The 12,456-nt window shown below is 37.0% G+C and overlaps 1 protein-coding gene across 1 annotated transcript in view; it reads left to right on the top strand.

The window, feature by feature from the left end:
* LOC133190024 (TPR and ankyrin repeat-containing protein 1-like) overlaps positions 1–12,456 on the top strand; it is a 490,694-nt gene that overhangs the window by 429,294 nt on the left and 48,944 nt on the right. The window contains exons 4-5 of the mRNA XM_061325501.1: positions 11,035–11,194; positions 11,473–11,823. Coding sequence (XP_061181485.1) covers positions 11,035–11,194; positions 11,473–11,823 — 511 coding nt within the window. The remainder of the gene's footprint in view (positions 1–11,034; positions 11,195–11,472; positions 11,824–12,456) is intronic.

The raw sequence follows: 12,456 nt of genomic DNA, 5'->3' as shown, positions 1-12,456 counted from the left end.
AGACAACAAAGACAATCAAGAAATCTAAATTTTGATAAAGATGGAAGAAAAATTAACACTGGTGATGTTTCGAGCGGAAAAAAAGGTTCAGGCAAAACTTTGAAAACCATAAAATATGTTAGAAAAAACTTTTTTTTTTGGTCGACTGTTGAATTCATGTACATCTGTATGTAATAAATTAGTCACGTCTCGTGTTAAAATCTTGGACGTTGAGTCTCTGCTTCGATATCTCGATGTCCCGGATATCTCGACATTTTTGAAAGTTCCGTTGCTATCGGGATACTGAAGGAAAATGATTAAACAAGCACACACATCTTTTTGATTTTAAAGAAAAAAATGTTTCTATGTCAGTCGTGTGGTAACAGGCAAAAATAAGAGTCGTTTTCTTTAATTTCGAGATTATTGAAACAATAACTAGGAAAAAAATGGTTTGTCTATTTTATCTTTAGCTTTCAAGACAAAAGCAGATACTAAGTCGCCTATGAAGGTGAGTTAGAGTGGTAGAGTTACAAACATTCAATGGGATATTGCTTAACCGAATCGCCTCATATACAAAAAAAGTATAAACGTGCGTCGGACGTAATATTTAATTATTGTTTAAGAATATATTTTATGTACATTCCATCGCATCGAAATATGAAAAACTTAGATGTCAGATTAACTGATGCCACAGAGGAAAATAAATAAATGACCTTAATTATGTTAAAATGCATATATTCAAGCAGGTCCGTAGCTACAAATTAAAATGGCGGGGGGCGGGGGATTACTCCATAAATCTGACACGCAATTAAGAGGGCTGGGTGGTTGTGGCCATTTTCAGACTATATTGATCTCCTTTAGAAGAAGAGCTCCATATAAAGATATACAAAAATGATCATATTTTAAAACTAAAATGTATGAAATTTTTGTTTGCCAAATGATATTTGACAGCTTAAGATATCATATCTAAAAAATTAAGCTATATCTGATGGTTAATTTGTTGACCCCCCAGCCTCCTTAAAAAAATCTATACTGACTAAAGAGTGGTGGTGGTGTTTTCGGGGGGGGGGGGGGGGGGGGGGACAACTTTCCAAAATAATCTGAGAAGCAGAAAATGGGGAAAAGCTTATCTGTACAAAAATCCTGGAATTTTTCAGTGCTCCACCTTACAACAACAGAAATTGGGGCGGGGGAACCAGCACCTATAAAAGGAAAATTTGCTAATACTATACTCAGAAAAAGTGGGGGCAGCCTTTTGATTAAGTGTGATTTGCTTAAAAAGTAAGAAGTTAGCAAAAATTTAAATTTTCATGTACGGAATAAACGTTCATAAAGCAATCCTTTGACATCATTATGTGCCTCTTTGTTATTTCTCCATCATATCTAAGACAGGCGAAGAAATTGAATTGTATAAACAATGGAAACTTAATTATTTATACATTTTTAATAAATTGTTCAAAAAAAAGTAAAAGAATAATCCCCTTGAAGGTTGTGAACAGATTTTTTTTATTTATGAAACTTTAAAAAAAGTTTACACATCATGGCGTATCTGAATTTATTTCCCGTTAGAATTTTTTGGTGATACAGAAAATACATGAGGTGTAATTATCCCTTCCTAACAAAGTTATAGGGGATAAAGTATAGTGCGTGTATGTGGGTGAGTGAATGCGTGCTTATAACCCAAACTATTTTTTTTAAGATCGGGATCGATATGCTCTTTTGCGAGGAGATGCCCCGCTTTAATTGCGTGAGGTGCCCTTCTGGGACACCTATATAGATCTTTTTATATTTTAATATTACAAGTGCTTTATATGTTTAATAAATTGATATAGAGTATTAAGTATAAAAAGAATACCTTGTGTGGAATTCAACAAGTATTAATTTTTCTACAATAAAAAACTGTTCCTAGATCCTGTCTAGACCCCACCCCTCCCTCTACGAAATTACTAGATCTCCTCTAATATAGTATGAAAAAAGTATGCGACTCCCCTTATGAATAATTACATACTAGTTGCTTGGAAGAAAAAAAATCAAGTTTATATGTGTTAAAACGATTAAGGTTATTTTAAAAATGTAGTTTTTAAAGAATGCTTGGAAACTAATTTGACGCACGCGACGTCATTACATTTTCAGTGAGTAAGTCAACGTTGTTTTGAAGCGGCCTTACTAAAATGTCATAAAATACTGAAAAAATGAGATATTTTTAAAACATGTGCATATTTGCATTCAGAAAGAGTCAGGCTATCAAAATTTACCAAAAAGTCAATTTGTGAAATTTTGACCTTAAGGGCCCTTTTCTCATGACGGCAGTCATATGTATTATTGATGTTTACAACATTGTAAATTTCAATGATTGAAAAGCACACTGCAGAAGAAATCAACACAGGTGGCATGAAAAACTGGTTCTAACCCTCTAACCGACATTTACTAATTGATGAAAGAAGTGGTTTTCATTAGAAATAAAGGAGAAAATCTTTAGAGAATGTAAATACACTGTATATTATTACCTAACCTACTATATAAATTGTAATTAGGCATTTTTAACTGTTTCCTGATTCATTTTAATGTTTCTGCACATCATGAAACAGTCAAAACTGTTTACCCGGTCACAGAATGAACTGTTGCATGGCTGAAGTGATCCATTATGATGTCATAATTAATTTCCCGTACTTTACAGCTATAATATTGAATAATATTTTCATGGCAATAAATTTGAGATTATCATTTGAAGAGTAATCCTGATACCCATATAAATATATATTCAATTTAATATAATTTCAAAGAAGAGGCCAAGAACACCATTTCTGAGGGTAATTTGGGAAAAACGTTGGCCCCTTTCACTCACTATAGATCTTAGGCTTAAACGTCCGACTCAGCGTGTTATATTCAACCTTCAAGTCATCATTATGTTGGTTACTAAACTACACGTAAACATCAATTTATTAGTGCATGATACATGTAATAATAAGAAATAATACAAACTGTTGTTGATGTGTCTATATCATTACTTTATGAAATTATATAGTAGGTTAGGTAATAAAACACTTATTTCGTGACAACTCGGGAAACAGTCAAACTGTTGTCCCTCGATAATGGGGAAGACCTGGGAAACTGTTGCCCGAGGCCGAAGGCCTCGGGCAACAGTTTCCCAGGTCTTCCCCATTACCTCGGGACAACAGTTTGACTGTTCCCCTCGTAGTCATGAAATAAGTGTATACTCTTTTTATCTACAAAATATATAATAATGTGTTTGACAGTAAATATTAATCCGTTTAATATATACTCTTGATTTTGTTGAATGGTGTTGTCTAAGCTACTAAGAATCGAGATACATGATTCAGTAAATGTTTTTTTATTTAAAAAAAAAAAACAATTTGAGTTTTCTATTCCACATTATGTTCCAAGTGCAAACCAACAAAGCTACAGTTTTATCACAGACTTCTGAGTGTATTTACTGCTTATCACAGGTCAGTCTATCATATATCAAAAGATTTTTTTAAAAGTTTTAGGGCAGAAATGAATGACGTCCTTTGTCCTAAATTAAGGAGCTGCTCTGAGCAGTGATTCATTTTGAAAATGGTTATCCAAGGGACCCCTCTTAATGATGACAAAAAGTTTCATGCCATAATAAATGTGTCCTGATCTAAAGGTAGATCTATATATCTAATTGACAGAGGAAATTCTATATTGCCAACTATGCACTTTGGTTCTATTTTTAGATTACTTGGTATTGTGGCATGAAAATATACTGTAATTTATGCACTTTAGTTCTATTTTAAGATTGTAACTGTGATCTTTCACACAGTGTACAGATGTACACCAACTGTTTGAAAGAAAACAAAGTAATGTTTTAAGGTTATTATACCCCACGCAACAAGTTGCGGGGGGTATAATGTTTTTGACCCGTCCGTCAGTCAGTCAGTCAGTGTGTCAGTCAGTCAGTCAGTCCGTCAGTCCTGTTTTTTTTGTCAGCGCAACTCATCAGAAACCGCTGCACAGAATTTGGTCAAACTTTGCAGATATTTAGGACACAATGTGTAGATGTGCATACTACCAGGAAATTCCGATTCCTTTATTTTTTCTTGGAATTTCGGCACTTTTCAACTTGGATTTTTGGCCATATCTTGAATATAGAGATAAACAGTTTGTCAGCGCAACTCTTCATAAACCGTTGCACAGAATTTGGTCAAACTTTGCAGATATTTAGGACACAATGTGTATATGTGCATACTACCAGGAAATTCCGATTCCATTATTTTTCTGGAAATTTCGGCTCTTTTCAACTTAGATTTTTGGCCATATCTTGAATATAGAGATGAACAGTTTGTCAGCGCAACTCCTCCTATACCCCTGCACAGAATTTGGTCAAACTTTGCAGATATTTAGGACACAGTGTGTTGATGTGCATATTACCAGGAAATTCCGATTCCTTAATTTTTTCTTGGAATTTCGGCACTTTTCAACTTAGATTTTTGGCCATATCTTGAATATAGAAATGAACAGTTTGTCAGCGCAACTCCTTATATACCCCTGCACAGAATTTGGTCAAACTTTGCAGATATTTAGGACACAATGTGTTGATGTGCATATTACCAGGAAATTCCGATTCCTTTATTTTTTCTGGGAATTTCGGCACTTTTCAACTTAGATTTTTGGCCATATCTTGAATATAGAGATGAACAGTTTGTCAGCGCCACTCCTCTTAAACCGCTGCACAGAATTTGGTCAAACCTTACAGATATTTAGTACATAGTGTGTAGATGTGCATATTACTAGGAAATTCTGATTCTGTTATTTTTCTGGGAATTTCGGCACTTTTCAACTCAGATTTTTGGCCATATCTTGAATATAGAGACGAACAGTTTGTTAGTGCAACTCCTCTTAAACTGTGCACAGAATTTGGTTAAACTTTGCAGATATTTAGTACACAGTGTGTAGATGTGCATATTACCAGGAAATTCCGATTCCATTATTTTTGCCTTAAGAGTTTTGCCTATTATTGAAGAAACTTTCCAGCTAGGTAATAAGGAAATCCACTGGAATCAGCTTTAAATTTTGTAATTAAATTTTATGTGAAATATTTTATGACCTTAAAAGACCCCTATTGATTTTGAGATCAAAATATTAATGATATAACACACCCACACACACACACACACACACACAAAATCTTGGATAGTTCTCAACCCCAACCCCCCACCCCACCCCTCTCAAATTGGTGCTTTGCCTTAAATAATTTCATAAGTACACTATATAAAAACAAATTCATATGACTACATCATAATTTTGTTTCCATCAATTATTTAAATGTGTAAATTGTCATGTGTTGGACATGGACTTATACTTATTAACAAATCGAAATCACTGAGGAATTTAAATAACAGTTTGTCAGCATAACTCCTGCACTGAATTTCCAGAAACTTTGTAGGTATTTCAGACATAATTACCAAGAAATTTTGATTCCATTATTTATCTAGAAACTTCAGCCCAATTAAATTTGTAACGTACAAAGATTTGAATGTCCTTATATGCAAGAAGTTTTGATGTGGTGATTTTTTGCAAGTAATGCCCCTTTTTGAATAATTATATTGTGTATTTAAAATGTGTTGCATTGTTGAGTTTTGGGGGAGCGTGGGGTATGTGAGCTTGCTCACTTTTTCTTTCATTTTAAAAAGTGAAAATATAGTTAAAAAGAGAAATAGGTGAATATTTAAAGGGAAAAAAGTAAAATGACAATGCTTAACTAATATTCAACCAGGTATGCATCAGAAATTTAATACAGTGGATCCCGTTTTATCGGATAGTCAAGTTGTCAGCCTAGTTTTATCCGAATAGCCGAATATTAGAATAGCCGGTTGCACCATTTGTAGTGCAAACACTAGATGTACAGTACACATGTAGCAATAAAACACGCTTGTTTTTCTTACTTGCACTTTCGTTTTCGATTGATAAATGTACTAAGTCAGAAGAATGAATTATTTCACTTATTAAGAGTTCAATATGATTTCGTATGTATAATAATTTATTTAATTGAATTATAAAACTTATTGTCATCTCTATATATTTATTCAGCACCTGTCACCTGTTAACATTCATCCCATTCGTTGATGGTCTCCATGTTGGAAAGCTGAAGTTGATTGAATACATGACTATATTTCGTAAACTTTTTTTTTCCGGATTGCTGATAAATAAATAAACAAAAAAAGTTATTTTAAGTGTTTGATCTTTATTTGAATGTTTAATATTATCAAGCACATAAGAAAGCATTAACATATTATCAAGCACATGAGAAAGCACTACAAGAGCACAAAATACATACAAGAAAAAAAATCTGATAAACATGATAAACGTCAAACGATAAATTAAATGTCAAACATTTTGAGCACAGCGTAGACACTATTTAGTCACTGTTTCATTTAGTCCCTAGGGTATCCAGTCTATGAACTCTGTGATCTTTGTCTGTTTCTTCAGTTTTTCACCCAAACGCTCACATAGTTCTTCCAGTGCGTAAAAAGCACTAAAGTCCTCACAACCATTTTCCTCCAAGAAACGTCGAACGTTGGAGAGGGATTCCTTGTTCTCTGTTGAACTCACTGGTAGAGTGAAGCTTGTTTCTTCATCACTTACTTCTTCTTCCGGCTTTCTTGTTGTCTCTTCCTCTAAGAATTGAGCGCAGATCTCGTCATCTGTTATTTCTCTGTGACAATCGGTATCGTCGTCGTGATTAACAAAGTCGAAGAACTCTTCTCTCTCCATACACTCGGGAATAGTTGGTTCTTCTTCTGGCATTTCTTCTGTGCATTCGGTCTGAAAACCTGCCTTCCGGTAACAATTCACCACTGTAGTTTCTTTGACTCCCCGCCATGCTTTACTCAAAAGATGCACTGCGTCAAGTAGTGTAAGTCTTTTAGCAAGGTCCGTCGCTGTTGAGATGCTGCCGCTGTCGATCTCGCTCACCATTTTTAGCTCACCTCGACGAAGTCGAGATGAGCTTATGCTATACCCCCGGCGTCGGCGTCGGCGTCGGTGTCGGCGTCGGCGTTAGCGTCGGCGTCCCAGGTTAAAGTTTTAGGAGCAAGTCCCATTCCCAAGTAACTATAAGCCCTACCTAGACCAAACTTGCATGGATGATGCATCTAGGGATGGACACTACCACACTTGCTTCGGATGCTGGATCTGATCTAGATTTTCCAGATGAGTGACCAGGTTAAAGTTTTAGGAGCAGGTCCATTCCCAAGTAAGTATAAGCCCTACCTTGACCAAACTTGCATGGATGATGCATCTAGGGATGGACACTACCACACTTGCTTCGGATGCTGGATCTGACCTAGATTTTCCAGATGAGTGACCAGGTTAAAGTTTTAGGAGCAGGTCCATTCCCAAGTAAGTATAAGCCCTACCTAGACCAAACTTGCATGGATGATGCATCTAGGGATGGACACTACCACACTTGCTTCGGATGCTGGATCTGACCTAGATTTTCCAGATAAGTGACCAGGTTAAAGTTTTAGGAGCAGGTCTATTCCCAAGTAACTATAAGCCCTACCTTGACCAAACTTGCATGGATGATGCATCTAGGGATGGACACTACCACACTTGCTTCGGATGCTGGATCTGATCTAGATTTTCCAGATGAGTGACCAGGTTAAAGTTTTAGGAGCAGGTCCATTCCCAAGTAACTATAAGCCCTACCTTGACCAAACTTGCATGGATGATGCATCTAGGGATGGACACTACCACACTTGCTTCGGATGCTGGATCTGACCTAGATTTTCCAGATGAGTGACCAGGTTAAAGTTTTAGGAGCAGGTCCATTCCCAAGTAACTATAAGCCCTACCTAGACCAAACTTGCATGGATGATGCATCTAGGGATGGACACTACCACACTTGCTTCGGATGCTGGATCTGATCTAGATTTTCCAGATGAGTGACCAGGTTAAAGTTTTAGGAGCAGGTCCATTCCCAAGTAACTATAAGCCCTACCTTGACCAAACTTGCATGGATGATGCATCTAGGGATGGACACTACCACACTTGCTTCGGATGCTGGATCTGACCTAGATTTTCCAGATAAGTGACCAGGTTAAAGTTTTAGGAGCAGGTCCATTCCCAAGTAAGTATAAGCCCTACCTAGACCAAACTTGCATGGATGATGCATCTAGGGATGGACACTACCACACTTGCTTCGGATGCTGGATCTGACCTAGATTTTCCAGATGAGTGACCAGGTTAAAGTTTTAGGAGCAGGTCTATTCCCAAGTAACTATAAGCCCTACCTTGACCAAACTTGCATGGATGATGCATCTAGGGATGGACACTACCACACTTGCTTCGGATGCTGGATCTGATCTAGATTTTCCAGATGAGTGACCAGGTTAAAGTTTTAGGAGCAGGTCCATTCCCAAGTAACTGTAAGCCCTACCCTGACCAAACTTGCATGGATGATGCATCCAAAGGATGGACACTACCACACTTGCTTTGGATGCTGGATCTGACCTAGATTTTCCACATGTGAGACCAGGTTTAGATTTAGGAGTAGTCTCGTTCCCAAGTAACTATAAGCCCTACCTTGACCAAACTTTCATGGATGATGCATCTAGGGATGTACACTAACCAACCTGCTTCGAATGCTGGATCTGACCTAGATTTTCCACATGAGTGAATTTTAGCCATATTTTAACCAAATTAGCATGGATGATGTATCTAGGGATGGACACTTCCAGACTTGCCTTGGATTCTGAATCTGACGTACATTTTCCAGATGAGTGACCAGGGTAATTTTTTGGAGTAGCTATATAATATTATGGCCTATTATGATTAAACTTGCATAGATGGTGCATCTAAGGATGAAAACTTTCAGACTTGCTTTGGATGTTGGAACTGACCAAAATTTTCTTGATTACTAAACAGGTCAAAAGTTTTTTTAGCAGGTCTATAATTAATTCAAACTTGCATGGATATTGATCTTGGGATGTACCCTTACTAGAAAAAAAATATGATGTGAAATTTGCCTTACATGTAGATAACATTCGTCGAGGTGAGCTTCGTAATCTTTGATTACCTATGTTTTTAATCACTTGAGATCTGTACAGGGCTTTCAAATTCCTAATGATGCCTTGATCGCATGGTTGAATTATGGATGTTGTGTTTGCTGGCAGGAACTCTAGTCTGATGTTGGTAAGTCGGTCGGCAGCGTCTTTAGGGTGAGCTGAGCAGTTATCCACAAGTAGGAGAATTTTTCGGTTCTGACGAACCATGTCTCTGTTGAAGTCTGCGAGCCACTGTTTGAACAAATCACCAGTCATCCAGGCATTTCCGGAACTCTTGTAGATCACGGGTATACTTTTCTTCCCACGGAAACATCTTGGGTCTTTACTTTTCCCGATTACCAGCAGCCGACGCTTGTCTGTTCCGGTCATGTTCACTGTCACTAGCACTGTCACTCTGTCCTTTGCCTTTTTTGAACCAGCCAATTTATCTTTCTTGAACGTCAATGTTCCATCAGGGAGAGCTCTGTAGTAAAGTCCCGTTTCGTCGGCGTTATAGATGTTCTGTGGCTCGTAATCTTTCATAAGCTGTGGTAGAACATCTGTGATCCAGTGGTCGGCTGCATCTGTGTTAGCGTCTTTCTTCTCTCCATGCATTTTCTTATAACTTATGTTGTTTCTTTGCTTCCAGCGGGACAACCAGCCATTTGATGCGGTGAATTCGATGTTCATTCGTGCTGCCAAGTCTTCTGCCTTTTCTGTTAGCACTGCACTGGAGACAGGGAGATCTTTGCTGCGGGCCTTTGTAAACCATTCTGTAAGGGCCCCCTCGACTGTCGGTGCCTTCCCAGATCTGTGCCTTTTTCTTTCTGGATTAGCGCTAGTTTCGTAATCTTTTCGTATTGTGTCTCTATTTTTTGAGATAGCGCTAATCTGAGGTTGTGAACAACCTAACTTCTTGGCAATTTCTGTTTGGGGGACTTTTTGGTCAAGGAGTTTAACCGCTTCATACTTGTCTGCCAAGGAGAGATCTGTCCTTTTCCTCTTCAGAGCCATATTGAGAATAATGAATAAAATTTTTCAGACGTATATTTATATGGGGTGCTTGTGATTTTAACCCTGAAATTTGCACTTAAAAGTGAACACATATTCAGATAAATGACCAAGCGAAATGATTTAATAGATAGTCTTATTATGGTGCATTTTAATGTCCAAGCGAAGTGTCATACACACGCTGAACAGTTCAATAATTAAAATTTCACGCCGAACTAAATTGCACACAAGCCAATTATCAAAATTAGCAAGTGCAGCACTGAATCCCAAGCTGATCATCACAATTGTAATCAAAACTTATCGATCTACCGTGCCCATTGTTAACACAGGTAAGATTCCTGTGTGCGTTCAGCCGTGACTAATCCCCTATTGTCGTTCTCCTGGTTAAAGGTGTCAGACTGAATAAACAAAGGGTTTACACACCGAAGTTACAGGTGTGAACAAGTCATTGATTATGAAAATCATTATGACTGGCGAAATTTTTGTATCAGATAAAACGAAAATCCAATATTTTCTCATCAGAATATCAGGTGAAATTATTAATAAATATATAAGAAATGGTTTTGTGCTCTGTTATTATATTGATATAGCCGAAATATTCGTTTAACCGCTATCCGATAAACTGGAAGCCACTGTATTTATCAACAGTAGACATAACTAGTCATGCCGACTTAGCATTTGCAGATATTCCCCGAGAACCGCTTATTAATTAACTGCAATAAAAGTGAGGTGTAAACCAACGTATTGTTGGCCAGGTATTCTTTGCCATTGCTGTCCCAAAATCGCCCTTTCATATCACTCAGCACATGGATAAGATGTGTTCAATCATTTTGAAATGAAAACAATACATATATCTTTCTTCATTAAATGAAACTGTGCATACTGAGCAAAATTAATGTGTAATTTATGCGGAATGCACATCAAAATGAATCACTGTACTGTATAACTGTGAATATTCATTAAGGAATACCTCATTTAAGTTTTAGTTTACATAAGTTTATGAATATTCGTTAAGGGATACTGGCGTGCAGCTCAGGCCAACAAGGAACTGAAACAGCTGGGAACAGCACTGGATGCTTCTATAGGGGGATATAACGTGGCTCTCTCACAGGGGCAGGAGGAGGAAGTGATCAGTTTCCTAGCAGAAATTGTCACCATTATTGTGTCCCTCAGATGTAAGTTGTTCTGAGTCAAAGGTTGCATTAGATTTAAGTCCAAATAGAAATTAATAAGTAATTGAACATTTTTGTCATCATTTAGTCCTTTTCTGTACCCCTCCCCTTTCGCAAAAATGCTGGGACATTAAATCTCATTTGTTTGTGTCTATGGGTCTGTCACAAAAACTTTTAATCTTTGTCATAACTTTTAATTGAGAGAAGATACAGGCTTTCATATTTATACAGTTTGACTAAAAAAAATATTATGTAATTATTAATAAGTGCTTAAAATTTAGATGACCCAAATCATGTGTTAGAAGCTGCTGAGATTCACCCAGGATCCATTCAAAACCAAAGAAAGCTTCTTCAGCGCTTGGCCAATAATAATTGCTGGGAGGGGATAAGTTTGTTGGTGCTGGGGGTCCATGCAGGGCCCCCCAGTTCTCTGGATGCTGCTGCTGCCAGTTGCCCTGTAGATAACCTATCGGTAGGAACACTGCTGAAGACCACGCCCACTTCTGACCTCAAAAGATTTGGTGTAGAACTAGCGATATGTCTTCTGAAGAGTGGGGCATCATATGAGGATATAGAACAGAAGATGGGAAAACCAGTTATTCATGTTGGTCTAACAGTTGCATTAGATACAGGTTGATATAGATGTTTTTCATTTTTTCCCATTTAACTGCCTATCATACAATTTTTAAAAAAAAATTTGTCTGCTTGTTTGATAATTTTTAAGGTAAAGAAGGACCTTGAGCTGAAAAAAATCTCATCGTTAATTTTTTAAAATATTTTGTAAAACTTGTTTATAGGGAACTCACTAATGAGGAAATCTCATTCATAAGAAAATTTTTCCAAATCCTGTAGTAGACTTTTCACAATGTGTTCTTTATGGATATGAAGAATGAAGTAAAATATGAGGCCCCCGTTACTTAACTTCTTTATAACCAGGTTTTACTGTATTACTAATTATATATGTTCCACATATCCTAAAGCAGAGATTTCATCAGGTTTTTGAATTCCTTGTTAGATCCGCAGTGTAGAGAAACAGAGAAGTGGATCAATCTATTTCATGATCTGTTAATGTTCACATGAACCTTAAATTTTTTATAATTATACCCCCCGCAAACGAAGTTTAGGGGGGTATATTGGAATCAGCATGTCCGTCCGTCTGTCTGTAGACGAGATTTTGTCCGGACCATTTCTTGGAAACTGTTGCAAGGATTTGTCTGAAAATTTGTACACTTATTATTCGCCATATGAAGGTGTGCACCTGGTAT

Source organism: Saccostrea echinata, unplaced genomic scaffold (genome assembly GCF_033153115.1).
Source record: "Saccostrea echinata isolate AGI-Se365-2 ecotype Australia unplaced genomic scaffold, CSIRO_AGI_Sech_v1 ptg000020l, whole genome shotgun sequence".
Taxonomy (NCBI): domain Eukaryota; kingdom Metazoa; phylum Mollusca; class Bivalvia; order Ostreida; family Ostreidae; genus Saccostrea; species Saccostrea echinata.
Note: the sequence above shows the minus strand (reverse complement) of the source record. Positions and strands in the feature narration are given on the sequence as shown.